This window comes from Hipposideros armiger, unplaced genomic scaffold, assembly GCF_001890085.2.
Source record: "Hipposideros armiger isolate ML-2016 unplaced genomic scaffold, ASM189008v1 scaffold_70, whole genome shotgun sequence".
Lineage (NCBI taxonomy): Eukaryota > Metazoa > Chordata > Mammalia > Chiroptera > Hipposideridae > Hipposideros > Hipposideros armiger.
The window spans coordinates 3,675,469-3,694,342 of NW_017731420.1; the positions used below are offsets into that span (position 1 = coordinate 3,675,469).

Genomic DNA, 18,874 nt, shown 5'->3' on the forward strand with positions numbered 1-18,874 from the left:
CATGGCCCACCCCTGTTGCTAATGGTTTCGTCAACCTTCAGACCCTAGAAATTCAGCATTTTCTTTCTTCCTCTGCCTGCTTTGTCCAGGCAGCCAGGCAGTAAACTGCCTTTTTTTTTTCTTTTCTTTCTTTTTTTTTTTTGGAAGATTTTTATTGGGAAATTGGGGGAAGGGGAACAGACAAGTTGCTATCCTTTTGTTCTTCAGTCTAGTTGTGGAGGACGTTGCTTCACTGGCCCAAATTGGCACCATCATTGCACTCTTCCCGGGCGAGGCAGATCAGTCACTGGCTTCTGGATGGCTGCTCAGAGCGGCTGCTGGCTACACACCGTAGCCCATGGCAACCCACCTGCCGTCGCCAGCGACTCATGGCAGCCCAGCTCCAGGTTGAGCTGTTGTTCAGCATCTTAGCTGTGGAGGGCAGTGTCACTGGCCCTCATATGTGGGATCCAAACTGGGGCCCTCTGGTGCCCCAAGCCAGCTCTTAACCAACGCGCCACTCGGCCAGGCCGTAAACTGCTTTTTAAAGTCCACTAAGCAATCTGTATCTTCTGAAATGGAAACAAAAGACTTGACAGGAGACTCATTTAAGTTGAGATGTGCAAGAGAACTCTTCATCGCTCTGCTGCAGCCTGCCTCTTCTGTCCCTGGTGAGGGTACCCTGAAGGCCACTGTTTCTGAAGACTTGGTCTTTATCGCTGCACCTGCAGTCTTGTGCTCAGACTGTTCCAAGAGATGGGGAGTCAGCCTTCATTGCGGCCTAATTCCCTTGGGTTCCTAGGCCGCTGCTGCCACTTGCTCTCCACATCTGAGCGCAATCTCCCACTTTCTTCAGGCCCATCTCCTTGGTCACCTCTTGTAAGCTGGTACCACATTCCCTAACCAATTATTTTCTTTCCTTCGAGCACTGTGTAAACTAAATAAGTAAAAGACCATAGTATAGTAACTTGAAAATGACACCTTAACCAACCCACTATCCTCCCAGAAACCCATCTTAGTTCTGAACTTTCATCTTATATGAACTAAGTTCCTTATATTTTAAAAAAATGCTAACTTATTCGTCCCAACTGTAGTCCTTATTCTCAGGTACACTTTCTAGAAAAAAGCTAAGCAGTAACAATGAATGCTCCATATTTATGGTTTAAAATTTTTTGGTCTCAATACCACTTTATAACTCATAAAATTTTGGAAAGTTGTCAAAATCAAGGTAATCTAAAATTCTCATTTTGCTTCAAAGCCTGAATTTTATCATTAGTCACAAATACCATTTGTTTTCCTTAAAGTGACATGCTCACTTCATTTTCAAGATGTCTACTAAATACACAAGTTGGAATAACCATAGCTTGCTTGTCATTCTTTGAAGAGTGTTCCATAAAAAAAAAAAAATGCAGCTACTTCATTCAGCTCACTATTCAAATTAAATTCTTTTTCTGGAAATACTGCTGTATTTCCCATTTTGCTTCACAAACTATTAAAAAGACGCCTACATAAAGGCTACTAATAAAAGAATTTTACAGCTTCAAGTACATTAAGTAAAGCCAGTTGTCTTTTTTTTTTTTAAACTGAGTGCATGCTGGTGAAGAACATATCAATTACTAACAGTATGGTGCCACTGCCTTTATTAGTGTAAGGAACCAGCAGCTTTAGCCACCACTGCTTTTGCATCATGCTAATGTTCACATAGAAAAGAGCCAATCATGACTTAGTATTGTCATGAAAATAGGTGTGACCTCACAGACCTCCTGAAAGGACTGTCAGGGCTCCCCAGATCAAACTAATGCTTATTTAACGTACTCTGTGCTTAAATACCATCCACCTTTTCATACCTAGCTCTAACTTTATGTTCTCCCTAAAGCTAATTCTCAAAACCATTCAGTTTAGCCCACATTTTCTGTACTTCTAGTATTTAATAAGAGCTTTTAATTGAAGGATAAACAAAAGTTAATACTCTAATTTCTGTCAATAGCAAAGTAGCTAAATAAATGTCACACCCTTATAACAGTATAAAGACATTAAAAAGCATGAGGTGTATGCCAACAAGGAATGAAGGATAAGATATATATCCAAGTGTGTTGTGTGCAGGAAAAATGTACAGAATAGCTTGTATATGATCTTACTAATCATGTGTATTCTTCAAGGACAGAATGCAAATTTGTAGGATACAAAAAGGCCTAATAGAGGTTACCTCTGAGGAGGTGGGATGATGTCAGAAGTTTTCTTTACTTTATGTCCTTTGCTCTAGAATATCTAAATTATTCAGAGCAAGTATAATTTAAAATGATTTTGCCCCTTTAACTTTTCACATACACATGTATTCTTAATCTAATTATAGACTCCTTAAAGACACATTTTGCACATTAGGCATTCAAATAGTAAATCCTCAGTTTGAATTACAAAATATGCATAATTTAACAGCTTCATTTAAATATAACTGAAGAAAACTTAGAACTATCTTAAGAGAGTGAAGAAGAAATATCTTAACTCAGCAGGCTGAAGACTATCAAGAGACTATCAAGAGTTCATCATCTTACCAAACTTCTAAATAGTTAAAACATGATAGAAATTACTGTAGTCAATACAAAATATTCAATGTTCTGCTTCTCTGAAGTCCTAAGAAAATGCTCAAAAATTACATATGTTGTAGTAAGCACAGCAGCCAAGGAACAGATTAGGTACATCCTAATATGCTTCCAGAATCCTTGGATAAGCTCCAGATTTTTATGTAATAACCCTGAAGAAGGCACAAGGGATACAAAAACTCCACCGGAGACAGGGTGGGAGGATAGTTTGTGGTAGCAAGGCAGAGTAAATTTGTTTGGAAGTCAGGAAGCCTGGATTTTGGTACTAAGAAAAGTGATAGGAATTTCAAATACAAAATCATGACCCGCCCCCTCATTCAATCTTCTTGTGTTTTACTAAAGCATTAATTTCAAAATCTCCCTTCCAATTTTATCCCAGGAAATCTTCTAATACACTGAACCACCCCCACCACTATTCCTTAGATTTTCTTTAAATTCAAGATCACCTTTTCTTTCTTAAATAGAAATAAGGATTTATTGACTAAGAGTCCTTAAACTAGACAAAAAAATTAGTACCTATTATAAAGTTTATACAGATGCTCAACACATTGGGGTTACGTCCTGATAAACCTACCTCAAGTTGAAAATATAGTGAAATTGAAAATGCATTTAATACACCTAACCTACTGAACATCACAGCTTAGCCTAGCCTACTTTAAATGTGCTCAGAACATGATATCCAAAAACTGCTAGCAACACGGTACACTCTGTATTGTACTGGTTGTTTTACCCTCCTGATTGTGTGCCTGTCTGGGAGCTGTGGCTTGCTGCTGCCGCCCAGCATTATGACAGAGGATTATACTGCATTCTCACAAGAAGCCTGGGAAAAGATAAAAATTCAAAGGATGGTTTTTGCTGAATACACTTAACTTTTACACCCTTGTAAAGTCGAAAAATCTTGAGTGGAGCCATTGTTAAGTCGGGGACTGTCTATATACTTATTTCGGCCCTAAAGAATGGCCACGTGCAACTAAGCACTCAAATTAAATCACTGGGCTTGCGTGCTGTGATTTGGGCTTGCTAGTTAGAATACCCAAAGCTAACTAATTAAAAACATATTTTAAAGGAAAATTACAAGTTACAGAGCTGACATATCTCATGTCCTGTCTAACTGGTTAAGTAACAAGACAATACCACGTGTCGTGTCTCCTAATATAATGCACCAAGGAGGGCACAGTGTCAGATCCAGGAATTCTTCCCCAAAATGCGCAATCCGCATTTAATCATGAGGAAATCACCAGACAAATCCAAATTAGAGACTGGCCAGTACTCTTGAAAAGTATCAAAATCATGAATGGCAAAAACTGAAAAACTGATCCAAAATAAGAGTAAGGAGATAAGGCAATGAAATGTAAAGTATGATCCTGGATTGAAAATTCTGGACCAGAATTAGGAGATTAAAGTGGTATAATTTGTGAATAAATTCTATATGTTACATAGTTTATTTTGTCAATTACTTTATTAATTTACTTTGATAATTATACTATAGTTATATAACATGTTAACATTTGGGTAATCAGGTAAAGGATATATGGGAAATTCTTCCTACTTTTCCTCTTTTTCCCCCTGAATTTGAAATTATAAAAGTTAAAATAACTGGTTAGAAAGATAATTTAATTACCATATGTAGAAAAGGTTATTTTCCTTTCTGGGTATTTAATATTACAAGTATTATATAAAAAGTTTTAAAGAAAAGTCCTTTTTAATAGTGACTATTTTCAGGAAGACGGCATTACCAGTGAGTTTTATTCTCCATCCTTATACCTTTTTTGTGCTCATCTGTTTTTCAAATTTCCTTACTGGGCTGGTAAAACTTTTACTAAATAAACAGCACGAAAACAAGGGATGCATTTGTAAGTAAAAATGAAGGGTGGAGAGGAGTTTCCTGCTTTGTCTTAGAGACTATTGCACCAATTGGTCAAAATATTAAATTCAATTTCTACAAATATAATCATACACAAAATGTCATTAGCAAATAGTAAATAGCCCCAGAATATCAAAGCAAAAGAATTAACCTCTAATGAGACATTTATGGATTGCAATTTGAAAACAGAGCTGGGGTAACAGTCTCCTTGAACTTGACCTCACCAATATATTAGTAAAGACCAAAGCCTCATGACCCATTCCTGTTTTAAATGGTACTATCATAGCCCTCTTCCATGAACACAACAGATGAAGAGAGGTTAGGAAACAGATATTCCACTCTCATACAAATCATGCACAAAAAATGCTGGTGGTTAAAAGGGAAATGGTGGCAAGAAACTGAGGCCCAAGGGAGCTCAAATAAGATTCCTGTTCTTTTCATTTAAGTATAAAACCCTAAAATAAGTCTAAAACTTCAGTCATCACTTTTAATGAAATTAAAGTTATTCTGACAAGCCTCTATCCCTAAAAACCATACATCTTATAGCAGCGTAAATATGTTTTGATCTATTAACTAAGGGGATACTACCATAAGGGACAGAAATTAATGCTAATTGCATGACCTAACAGAAGTCACTGAACCTTAATTTCAGTTTCTTGATCTGTGAAAATGAAAAAGCCATTCTAGATGCTCCTTCAAACCTTAAAATTCAATGATTCTATAAAGTTCAACTCTCTATTTTACTATTCAACTAAGAAACTCAAACTATCACATGAATGTCATTGTAAGTACCACCCTCAATGGGAAACTTAATTCCAATTCTACAGCACAATGTAGAAAAGTTCAAATTTCTATAGTCTTGCAGAATTCCCTTGTACACAGAAATTTCCCATAATTTTCACTTTATTCTGTAGAGCCACTGAGCCTTTTATAATACCTAGATTTCCTAAAATTCTAAAACAATGCAGGCTATTTTGTTGCAATAGGGCCCATCCATTTGGAAATCAGCCTCTTACTCCCCCTTGTGGCTGGAATGGCTTACTTTCCTTCAAGTGCAACTTCATCCTTTGATTCCAACCAACCAATTAGAAAACTGTTCCACCAAAATTGCTTCAACTCAGGTGGTGTAAAGAACTAATTTAGCATATTTGCCACCACTTTGACTTTAAACTCACCATTTTGTGTAATGTTGGCTTAACAGTAAAATTTTAAGTGTTCTATGATAAAGTCATATAGATATGAAGGGACAGAGCTGCTTAACTTCAAGGAGGGAATCAGAAGATTTGATTTGACCAATCACTTAACAGAATGACATTTCCTATTAATAACAGATGGCAAATTTTCACCATTTACCTTTAAAAAAATCAACAGGCAGTTTGATAAAGCCAACATATATCATCCTTGGTGTTTAAATAATGTTAATACCAGCCTAAATTTTCATTATAATTCCTGTTAAAAGCTAGAATTGCTCCCTGATTTTTGTCCTTAAATGAAATTAAAAGATCTGCACAAAACTTAATGCTCATAGAAAGCCTGGAGTGTTCTAAAATATCATTTGTTTCTTGAAAAATCAATTGGGTGAAAGGGCTAACTGTAAGTGGGACTAAGAAATGCTAAATTAAATCAGGCTCAGAGAATTGCCTGCTTCAGGATCCTTCATGTTAGCAAAATAATCTCAGGAAAATCAGTGTTTTACCTCATACTCAAAATGAAGCTCCTGAAGATTAAAAGTAAAATGGCAAAAAGTACCCCAAAAAAACATACTGAGCATTAGGTGACAACAGTTAATATTGTTCTGACACTCTTGGGGGTTTTTCCTTCTTCTCTCCTCCCTTAGAGCTCCCTTTACAGTTGGCATCAACCTCATGGGTTTCTCACCAATCAAGGCCTCTTTTTTTTCAATATTTCGACCAGAGTTTTTTTTGTTTGTTTAAAACACCTCATTTTTATAGTGTTTTGTAGCTTGCACATGCACACTGTATTATGCATGAACTCCCTAGTGTGACTGGATGTTATGAGACACTTTTTTAAAAAAGGTTGAAGACCAGCTCTTCCATCTTCGACCAACAGGCAGTACTTCCCCTTTCATTCTGTTATACTATTTGTGTAGATGTCTATTGGGTGTCAAGAGCAGGGGGTTGTTATTTTTATTATGTTTACTTTTTTTATAGCACAGGGCTTATAAAATAGCAGGTAATCAATAAATATAGTCTACACAGTTTACTAAAATTCCCAAATTAAATCTCAAAATTAATAAATCAAGCCACACTAAAGTGACATTACAGAGGTACAAAAAGAAGGTGCAAACAGTATGTTTACTATTTAATATCACCATGGGGTGTTAACTCAGTAATTCTCAAAACATTCTAGATCGCTCCCATTTTGAAGACGTGGAAGATATTGTACCTTGCCCAAAGTCATAAAATGAATAAAAATTTCAAACCCAGTAAGTCTGTATAGCCTCTGGTAGGTTGTATCACCCCTCCAAAGTAAGCAACTATATACACTTTAGTTTCCTTTATTTTTAGAAATATTATGTAAGATTATTCTTCAAGTCTTATCCCTGTGGTACAATTAAATTAACAATCTTATGGTAATCCCCCTCCATCAGATGGAAACCAAAGGTAAAACTGAAAGGAAAAGTCATTCCTCTTATTAACAAAGAGAGTACGCTCACTTTGGGATGTCATATTTCCAAACATGGTAGCAAAGTACTCATCAAATTACTGAACTGAGAACGTGCTTGCGCTAAGTATACTACCGTCTGCCTTATAACTGTTCTCAACTGTCATGTCCACAGAATTACATTTTAAAAGTAATGTGTTCTGGGAATGAGAAAGAATAGCCATAAAATAACTAACATAGTTGTTTTTATGTAGGATTTAGTATACCTGTTACATGTCAACATACAAAAAATAAAACCACCATAGAAAAACCTTTGGTGGGGGTGGCCGGTTAGCTCAGTTGGTAGAGCATGGTGCTGATAACACTAAGGTTGCCAGTTCAAGCCCTGCATGGGCCACTGTGAGCTGTGCCCTCCTTAAAACAAACAAAGAAAATGATAAAAAAGAAAAAGAAAAACCTTTGGTAAATATGATAGGAAGGGAGGGAGGAAGAAGGAAGGAAGAAAAGAAGAAAGGGAATGTTTTGGGCAGGATTTTCATCAAGCGTCCCTGGGGTGAATGTAGTCCAAGGTAGGTCCTTTCTAAATCCTGGGCAAAAAATTATGAACTAACAGTTCCTGAGTCTTGGATCAACAAGAGAAGCAGGTCTTTCTCAGAAAAACATTTGTAATCACTGAGAGGAGAAACATTCAATTCACCACTGGGTTCCTTGGTAACATTGTTAATTTAAAAACTCCTAAATCCCAAAACTTGTTTACAAGATGGGAATTAACTCTCATTAAAACACATTTCTAGAGCCTGCAGAGAGGTGCAATGGTTAACAATTGGCTTGGGATGCCAGAGGGCCCCGGTTCGGATCCCACATATGAGGGCCGGTGACACTGCCCTCTACAGCTAAGATGCTGAACAACAGCTCAACCTGGAGCTGGGCTGCCGTGAGCCTCCGGTGACGGCGTAGGCTGCAGCCCTTGTGGCAGTGGATTGCCATGGGCTACTGTATGTAGACAGCAGCCAGCGTGAGCGGCGAGCGGCCAGCAGCCAGTGTGAGCGGCCAGCAGCCGCCGTGAGCGGCCGTCCAGAAGCCGGCGACTGATCTGCCTTGCCTGGGAAGAGCGCAATGTTGGTGCCAACTTGGGCCAGTGAAGTAACGTCCTCCACAACTAGACTGAAAAAACGACAGCAACTTGTCTGTTCCCCTTCCCCCAATTCCCCATTAAAAATCTTAAAAAAAAAAAAAAATTTCTAACTTCTCTAATGATGTCCAAGTCATTCAACAATTCAAGTAAAAGAAATTCAAATACAACAAAAATTGTGCACATTTTACAAATTAAATCCAATAGGACCTTTCCTAAATTTTAAAACAGCAAACATGCATACTGGTCAACCCATTGGACAGTCTTATTTTGGTCTACTTAAATCTATAGATTAACATTTGACTGACTGTCCTTACATTCTTACTTTGCCATCCTACCTATGGCTAATACTACTGTCAGCATATTTTTATTTGGGGGAGAAAGGAAGAAGGTTCACAATAGTCCTTTATTTGAAGAAAAAGGAAAGAAGGCTCACGACAAATTCTGTCAAAAGAAATGCACAAATGCTTATTATATGCTGAAACCTTTTAGTAATCTATTCCAATGTAAACAAACATTGCCCAAGCCATATGAAGAATCATACTGACAACAAATCAGCTATACTCATGCATGCTTTGCTGCCCCAAGATCCACGCTGTAGCAAAAGAATGTCAACAGAATATTAGTGAAATCTGCCAAGATGTAAGACTATTCTATACCATGTTACTACTTTTGTCACATTTTACCTTAACAGAAAATGAAAACAAAATCAATGACAAATGACATCTACTACTGCACAGCAATGTTCAAAAATACTCGTTTTTCTTTATTATAGGAATTACTAGAACAGAGGATGACTGTTGCACAGAAATATACCTAGGATAATGGGAACTGCTGAGATACGGTGGCTAAGCACACTATTCCTCTCAAGCCTAATTCAAATTTGCACCACCTCAAAAGTATTAAGCGTATCTTATTCCTTTAGTGTACTTTACAAATTAAGTATCACAAAAGTCAATGGTCCTATTTTCAAGAATGAAGTCAATCCTCTATAAAGTTGAAGACAACTTAGACATCAAGATTAAAATAAGTTCTAAATCAAAGTAATAAAGCAGAAACCCTCAGGCCATAATGATGGGAATAAGCAATGGTTTGCTTTTATTAGGGGCAATGAGAACACAAACTAGAGACAAAGACTTGTGTGTAGGGGATTTGGGCAAAAACTGAGCCGAGGGACAGAAGGAAAGCAGTTAGTTACTTCACAGAAATAAGGGCTGTATGCAGCATAGAACTGGGAATAGAAAATAAAGGTAGCAAGTCTGAGTGAATGACCACCAGAAGCAGTAAAAAGGTTTATAATGTAGTTTTTGTCCATTAAATTAGATGTTTATCCTTAAATATCACTTTCTTACCAATATGCTTGAATAGCAGAGTAAGGGGTAGTATTACTAGTAATACAATGGGAATGGCAAATAATCTGGGTACTACCCGTTGGCATATAGCATACAAATGAGTACCAACATAAATGTAAAACATTGAGAACCGATGATCTACCCAATGCAGCAAAAGTAACTTGCAATCATAAAATGAAGTCAAAACTTCCAGTCAAGTTTTTGTCCAAACCCCATGGAATGTACATCACTAAGAGTGAACCCTAAGGTAAACGATGCACTTTGGGTGATTATGATTTGTCAATGTAGGTTCATCATTGGGTAAAAAAAAAAAAAAAAAAAAAAGTACCCTTCAAGGTGAGTCTGTCATGTTGATAATGGGAAAGCCATGCATTTGTCAGGGCAGGGGACTACAATAAGGGAAATGTCTGTACCTTCCTTTAAATTTTCTTGTAAGCCTAAAACTGTTCTAAAAAAAAAGTTAAAAACATTTTTAAAACAACAAAATGAAACCAAGATGTCATTTTAATTAAGTCTAGAAAACATGCTAAAACTAGGCAGTTAGAAAGGACAGTTATTGAAATCTAGCTTTCAGCATGTTGAAATTAGACAGAAATCCTAAAACCCTTAAAGAACAATGTTTAGTCTCAGTGTAAAACCAACATAATAAAGCAAGAACTATGGGAATCAGGATGAAAGCACAATAGCGATCTCAGGAATTCTAGAAAAAAAATTCTAAGGCATATCTGAATTTCAGTGAACCAGTGTTTTTTAACTTACTGGCATCAGAAAACCCATTAATTCTGGCTTTTAAGAAAACCTTCTTCCCCCCCCTCCCCAATATAAATGTGCCAAAGATAACCTATTTCAGAATCAAAATTTTGTGGTCAAATTAATCTCATTAGTCCAATAACATTTAATACCTGATTATAAAAGCAGAACTATCTCCTATACTGGGCTCCCTTTATGGGCTAGAACCAGTTACCAGATTTGAAAATAGGTATATTCATGGGGTAAAAGACCCTAAGTCTTTCATAGGTGAAGACCCCAATACCGAAAAAACAAAATTAATGTATAAACGAAGACTAACAATGAAGGAGACTGAGAAATATACTGTTATTATAAAAGCAGAAAATTTGTCCAAAGAACAGAACCAGATTATCAGAGACCAAATCTTAAAAAAATATTGTCAAATCATAAAAGGTCTGATTTTCTTTATAAAAACAAGTATTTTTACACATCTACCAACCCACCTTTTAACAGCAAAACCGTTTGTCATTTCCTTAAGTTTTTCCATGGCCGTTAAAGTTGCCCATTACTCAGTTTGTAACATTATAGTGGGCCCTTTGCAATTTAACCAGTGTCCATCTCTCCTCATGTTTCTTGCAAAATTATTGGAAAAGGCTTTTAAATGAAGCAATGTTCCTTCCACCCATTTAATGTTCTGATAGCACGATCTAGAATGCAACTACTCTTTTACATAACATTCACTTAATTTGCTGGATTAACCGAATTCCACTTAACTGAGAACCTGGCTTACACTAGGTTCTTCATTCCAGGTAAATGCTGATGATGCTCATGATTTGGTAAATGCTTGAGGATAGTAGGTTTTTTGGCTCTCTGTAATCCCCTTCAGCTTCTATCAGCAGTTACATCCTTATTAAGAGTCTGATATTTGTTTCCAAAACTATACCATTATACGTGCTATATTTAGTTAAAATGCTGTTACTTAAATGTTGTCAAGTACAAGTATGAAAACTAAGCTGAATGCTTTGGAACAATTAGTTTTTAAAGGAGAGTCACACACACAAAAAAAAGACAAACTAAAAGATTAGAATATACTACATATTTCTAGGATTCTGAACTGATTATTTCTCTCTACTATGAAAACTCAAACTGCATTTTATAAAAGATGCACTTATAGGGGTGGTTAGCAAATTATTTCCAAACTGTGGTTCTACACGTATTCAAAGAAAAGGTCTTTAGAAATGTTTGCAGCAAACATACACATCTGTTTTAATTTAAAATAAATCTTTAAGACAAGTATAATCATATATTTGAACTACTTTCCAATTAACCAACTAACTAGGATGCTTCCACTCTACCACTACTGGATTAGGGGACATTTATTTGGTCCTGTTCAAACATCCATGGAGATACTTGATCCACTTGGACCCATCTACCTAACCCCATGTGCCATTACCAACCACCTAGGCTAACGAGGTAAATAAAGGTTTTTATTGGCAGTACAGCCACAACACAACTATTATACCAATAAAACATGATAGTATTTTTCGGTATTAGTCCTATAAACCAAAATTCTGACTAAATGTCAGAGACATTTTCTAAGCATGAACATTTTTGATAGGACCACATATCACGGACCTTTCGGCATGGACCAAATGTCCTGCAGGCCCACTATTAAGGTGTTGCCAGTAGGATTTCTTTACTGATAAAACTGGGTGTTCTAAAAAACAAAAAACAAAATTATTCTTAATAAGCTTTTACAACTCTAAGATAGCTTATATTCACCCTTCCTAATAGGAGGTTCCTCTGCTAGGACTGAATACAATTTCTTCCTCTTTCTTGGTTAGATTGAGAGAGCTCGGTCATTATTTCATAAGTTTTCCATGTTCCTCCTATATTTTTGAGACTTTACTCAAATTTTCCCTTTAATTCCAATTTCAAATCTTTTCATCTTTTCCTCTTTTTTCTGAATCCTTTTTCCTTTTCGCTTTTAACTATCTTCTTAACAGCTCATAGAATCACCAAACATCTCCAGGTCATCTGTATCTCTTACTAGGACTCTTCCTACCTGTTCACGTATTGTTATACTGAAAAAAGGATAGGTAACCTGTTGCTCTTTGATCAAGTTGGTAGTTATTCTTCCACTTCCCTCCAATAGCAAACACCTAACTTTCCATTCTCATTCCTTTATTTTCTTTCATTTCCACTTCATATACCTCAGACTTCCAAACTATACAAAATACCTCACTAGGTAGAATACTTAATACTTATGGGGTGGATATTATTCCCATTTAATTGAGCTCAGTTTTCTCAGAGGATTAATTTCTTCAGGCCAAGCAGCTATTAAATAGTAAAAAGTTGGTCTGACTCAAAACCTGGAGCTTTCTGAACCACTAAATTATTTGAATTTGATTTAGGTTTTTTCTAGTATGTATTTCCTCATTTTGCTTTTCATTTCATCATGTTCAAGACACAACTACCCAATTTTTGGCTTCTTGTGAGTTTACACAGATGTGTTGTCAGGGATCACTAGTGTTAAACGCCTCTCCTACTACCGAGAGCTTTCTGGTCTATGGTCTGGCAGGAAAGACAGACTGCATTAGTTCACATAATGCAATTTCAAATGAACAATGCAAAGTACCCCAAGTCCTTTTGTATAAAGAAAAGTCCATGTTGTGAAGAAAATGCCAGTAACCACTTCCCACAGTACTCTATAACTCTTGTACAAAGTAACATGGTCCCCCTACTATTTCTCTGCTTAGTAAATGGTATAAATTAAACAGTTGATAATGCACATAACCAGGATGGTAGTAATCATTTGATAACAGAATAAAGAGCTTTTCAGAAAAACTTAGAACTCTGTAGATTAGGTCTTTTTCAAGAGAAGAGGATCTTTTCTTAGCCAGGTGCTCAACAGTACAATGAAGTCTAGTTCATCACTGATGCATGTCACCAGCCAATAATATTAATTTGAAAAGAGGATTACCTTGTTTTCCTCAAAAAAAAAAATCAAATTCAGAAGAAATGAGTGAGATCTTAAAATATAATTGAAGTTCTTTCACTAACCAAGTTCAAAGATGTTTCTCTATTTCTCTAGGAGAAATATGTATCTGTTCTGCTATATTTTACTCTTCCATTTTACTAGAAAGGGGGGAAGGAATTTTATGCAAGGTGTTTCCAGAGTCAACATAACCTGTTTGAAAAGATGATAGGGACAAGAAGCCTGCTTGTAAAGAACCACAGTATCAGTAAATATCAAATTTTCCCAAGTTGAAACAGAAACGGCCCTGGAAAATTAGCAGTGCTGATGACCTAGTTCTATTATCCTCTTTTCCAAAAGAAGCCCTTTTGCTCATTTATTTAACAAATACTTGAGTATCTACTATATGTTAGGAGGCAGGAGCCATGCAAAGATCACTAATCGAGTTTTACTCTTGAAAAGACCAAGACTGGAAGAAAACGCTTGTTTAAAATTCTGAGTCTTTTGTATGGTAAAGGAATTAAACTTTCAAAGTGGAAATTTCAGTTACACCTGGTAAGAAGCCAGTGCAGCTGTGAAGAATGTGGGTGACCAGTATTCAAACCCTCTTAATAATCATTACAAAGAGAAGCTATTTAGATATGAATGTATAGTTATTCTCATCCACTGATCCTATGCAATAGGTTTTTCTTGATAGGGGAAACAAAGTTAAAACTGCTACAGTCTTTTCCTGGGAAAAATCTTCATACCAACAGGAGTTTTTATGCTTTCAGTGTGGAAACATGCAAATACCTACCTGGAATCACAAATAAACTGGTTAGTAGAGGGTAAACGTTACCACATCCCCCTTAATTCCTAAAGTTGACTTTTGTCTTAAGGGAAATTATAACTTGTAACGTCTTGAAACCAAAATAAAAATTATTTGTCTATCAGGTGCAATAACTGAGGGGAAATACCAGAGCGAACAAAACTCAATAACAGGTACACAGATACTAGTTAGTAAGAGATCAAAGAAGGGGAAAAAGCCCAACACATTTCTTATTGTAGAAAAACATGGCTATTTTTGAATTTAAAATTTTTATTACCTTCGCAATAACAGAAGCAAATCACAAAGTAAGCATTGTCATTTAACCTCAATAAATCCTGGTATTCCTTTCACATCTTAGAAATAACAGCTATCAATGTCAAGATTTCAAATAAAATTATTAAAAATGCATTCAACACAGATACCACAGGAAGACTTTGTGAGCCCATGTTAAATGAAGATAAAAACATAGTCGCGTGGATATGAAATACAGTATAGGGAATATAATCAATAATGTTGTAAAGATTATGTAGGGTGCCAGATGGGTACTGGACTTATCAGGGGGATCACTTCATAGACTGTGTAGATACCTGACCACTGCACTATACACCTGAAGCTGAAGTAGAAAAATATTCAATGTCAACTATAATTAAATATACATACATACACACACACTATATATATAACACGGGATGTAAAGTACAGCATAGGGAATAAAGTCAACGGTATTCTAACAGCTATATATGATGTCAGAGGGGTAGTAGATTGGGAGGGGTAACACTTTGTGAGGGGTATAAATGTCTAACTATTATGTTGTTTTGTACACCTGAAAACTAATTTGAAAAATTAAAATTTAGTCACATTTAAAAAAAAGTGGTGAAATATGGGGTAGAGGTGAGGAAATTAAGACAATAAATAAATCCTGAATGCTCAAAAAAAATTGTTCTTTAACGAGACAGTCTGAAAAAATATCATTTAAGAAAAATACTCATAATTTAGGAAATGAAGCTATTCCATTAGTAATTAAAAACTAGCATAAAAGCAATCATACCATCAAACTTTAATAAAAGCCTATATTGCTGATTATAGTTCTTCCATGAACAAGATTCAAATACGTTGTGCACCTAAATTTCCATACTGAATCCCAGATCCAGTGGCCTGTCCAGATAAATTGGGATACTGCATCTCTCTATATATGAGCCCTACCATACCGAGACCCAATGTGTAACCTAAAATCCTGCTATAAGCGTAATCATTTAGTAAAATCACTTTAAATATTATTCCAAACACTGGGTCCCTATTAACATAGGATGCTATATGATAAATAGTTGGATCTTCTACCAATTTATACTCAGATGTCAACTTTTCTGAATCAGAAAGCCATCATTTGTTTAAAAATAAATAAATAACCAAAATGATCTGTTCAATTCTTTAAAGCTTTTTAGAGAAGCAGTGCTTTAACACAGTAGATACTTAATACTTAAAATACTTCTTGACTGAACCTGGAAAATCAAGCTTGAGTTATTTGTAACTTTTTACTGTGCTTGTCAGTGTTCAAAGTTGACGTCAACACTTAAATGCAGGAAAAGGCAAAAGCAACTGTGAAGCCAGCGTTTTCTGCATGGCTGACTCATTATATTAACATTATAGTGGCTAATCCAAGGACGGGTAGGTACCGTATCTATGAAGTCTCCTATACATTTATTTCTCTTACATAAAAACAAGATATGTAAGGTTCCTGTACCCACGTATGCCAATTTTTTTTTAATGAGCTCTAGAAATACTAAATATTCCAACCATAATTGAAATGGTAATACTATTAATCTTTTCAAGTAGTACAAAAAACACTCCCGGAGTCTTATTTTTTGCCTATTTAGACTGACTGAAATTATTACATTTATTTTAGACAAACTTAACTACAATTATTTTAACATCTTTTAGCAATGACACCCTGAAGACTTCAAAATTTAGAACACTGAATTTTTAAAAGGAAAATAAAAAACAAAGAAAAAACTGAGAGTAACATGATTGATATTCATTATAGGAACCCTATATCTTAATGAAGATAGGCTGAATGTTTGAGTCTCACCAGTACATCATTGCAGATATCTCTTAGCTCAGTCTCAATTTTCTCTCTGTATTCTCGAGCCATCTGCTGTTTTTTCTCAGCGCCTTCCGTCTTTTGCTCAATACTTGAGACGACCCTCCAAGATGACCTACGGGCTCCTACAACATTTTTATAAGCAACTGAGAGAAGATTCCTCTCCTCATTGGATAATTCAGCTCCTTGCTCAGTTACAGACTTCATGCAGGCTGCCATGTCATCATATCTCTCAGCCTGCTCGGCCAGTTTGGCCTTCTGAACGAGCTCATTTTTATCCATGACTGGATGGATGTTCTGCAGGGAAAAAAAAGGGGGGGGGGAGCATTTAGATATTTTTTCCATCAAAACAGACTCAAAATTATACTATTTGTAAAAAAGCTATACTAACACCTCAAACCTAATTGTCTATGGAAGATTTTCCACATGAGGAATTTAATGCAGCCTCACAAAAGGATGATCAGAAAAGGAAAAAAATGGCCCACTCAGCATTCAAACGTTAAATTTAAAGCCATTAACATCAGTTGAGCAAAATTAAAATTGCATTACCTTATCTTTATTCAGAAGATCCTAATTCACATAAGGTCAAAGCAAGTTTGGTCAAGAAGCCACCTTCAAAACCAACCCTTATCTTACTTGGCCAAAATTTCAACTCCAGTTTCCAATATCACTAAGTAATAAAATATTAAGCAGCTTTTCTTTAGTGAAAACACTACTTACGAAGAACATTACCATTTCTATCACACTTCCTGAATCATTCTTCATGTCAGTTTAATGTGTAATTCGTGTCTTTACTTCCTTAACACCTACTCTTTTTAGGAGTTTTTAAGTTGGTACTAGCCCCCAACCCCAAATCCACGGATCTCTGCAATATTTGCCAGTTGATAGCAGAATGACCATTTTCTAAGAGAAATGATCAAATTGCTTAAGATATTTTGAATATAAAACCACCAAAGATCAGTATCTAATAGAACTGACCCTAAGGCCTCATTTATCTGTAACTTGTTACATGCACAATGCTTAAAGAATGTACCTGTGTGTCCTGGAACTTCAATTTTTTAAAAAATTAAATTTACTAGGGTGACATTGGTTAGTAAATTACATGTTTCAAGTGTAGAGTCCCGGAACTTCAACTCTTACTATCTGTGAGCAATAAAATGTATATTCCAGTGTGACCAGTGTTTCCGATGTCATTGTTCCAGTTTAAATGTAGAATTACTTCATTCTGTTTCTAGTAATGAAAATTAACTGATACATACTATCACTCAAGTTGCCCTTACCATGATTTTCTGCCTTTTTCTTTCATTTTAAAGCTGTCTAGACTTTTCAATTTATTCCTGTTACAACACTGCTCCTTAGAGATCGCCTTTTTGAAAGGTGCTAAAACAGCACAGAAAGATCTAGACCACACAGTAATCCCACAAAAAAACCCCAAAACGATTTTAAAGAAAAATGTACAGCCTGAAATGCCCAATTAAACGGTGAAGGGAAAAGCCACTGTCACTCACCATGGGAATTGACTCCCCAATATCATATCCTATACCTCCCCAGGGAAATCCCACACTTAAAAAAAAAAAAAACCCGAACAGGTCCCTGGTATTCAAACAAGTCATCTACTAGCTTAGATGTGAAGTGTAGTATTTCAATTCGAAAACTATTTAAAATTTGTGATTACATATTCCCCCTCCCCCCGATTCTCGAAATTACTGAATTTTTCCCCTAGGAACTCAAAAACGTTCTCAGGTTAATGCTGCTTCTAACGAAAAATTACCTAAAACCAGTACAAAGGTTTCTCTCCTCAAACCCTCGGTTACTAGGGGGAAGTGGAGTCGGTTTCTCATAGAATAACTAGTGTTCCACGGCCTCGCCTCTATATTGCAGAGGGCTCGCCGCACCCATTTAACCCTTAACCAACGTAAGACATAGAGCTGGGTGAACCGTAAACCGGCAGACCGTGACTTTGAAGCGCAAATCCTTCCGTCCGCGCTGTTAACTCCCCCCGACTCCGCCCAAGCTTGTGCCTCCGCACAAGTCCCCGACTCTCCCTCTTTGTCATGGCGGATCTGTGTCAAGGAGCCCAACCTACTGCCGAGTATTAATTCCCCCCACCAGAGCAGGAGGGAGGAGCAGCGCGCCCCCTCCCGAGCCGAGGGGAGCCGGGGGACTGCCCGCCCCGGGGACAGAGACGACAGCACTGGCCGCAGAAACGGAACCACGACCAGCCGGAACGCGGACACACCCCATTCTCCCACCGGCGTCCAGTCCGCCACCGGACACCGCCGGTACTCATTTAGTCTATACCGGCCCGACAGCTGCAGCAGGTGGGGGAGGGGGACAAGAGCCACACCCAGGCGAGCCGGGCCACCGCCGGCTGTTACGCTCTGGCTTCCCGCCTCGGAGAGCAGGGGACGAGCCTCAACACCGAGCGCAGGGACCCTCCGGTTCTAGCCCACTTGAGAGGCGAGCGAGACGCCGGCCCACTGTCATGCCCATCCTCTTCTCTACCCCCACCTGGGCTCGGGGCCCTCATTCACCAGGATAAGGAAAGGCCATCCCCATCCCCCACCCCACCCCGGAAAATTCAAGCTCCCCACCCCGCGGAACCCAGGAAATTGGTCTCCAGCGAGCCCCACCCGGAGCCGGCTCCCCCGCGCGCGAAGCGTGGCCTCGCCCTAGTCTACCTGGCGGGCGCCTCCGGGCCGGCCTCGAA

The 18,874-nt window shown here is 37.3% G+C and overlaps 1 protein-coding gene across 1 annotated transcript in view; it reads right to left on the reverse strand.

Moving 5' to 3' along the window:
• Positions 1 to 18,874, reverse strand: part of YWHAZ (tyrosine 3-monooxygenase/tryptophan 5-monooxygenase activation protein zeta) — a 36,453-nt gene that overhangs the window by 11,704 nt on the left and 5,875 nt on the right. The window contains exon 2 of the mRNA XM_019642546.1: positions 16,153 to 16,461. Coding sequence (XP_019498091.1) covers positions 16,153 to 16,446 — 294 coding nt within the window. The 5' untranslated portion in view covers positions 16,447 to 16,461. The remainder of the gene's footprint in view (positions 1 to 16,152; positions 16,462 to 18,874) is intronic.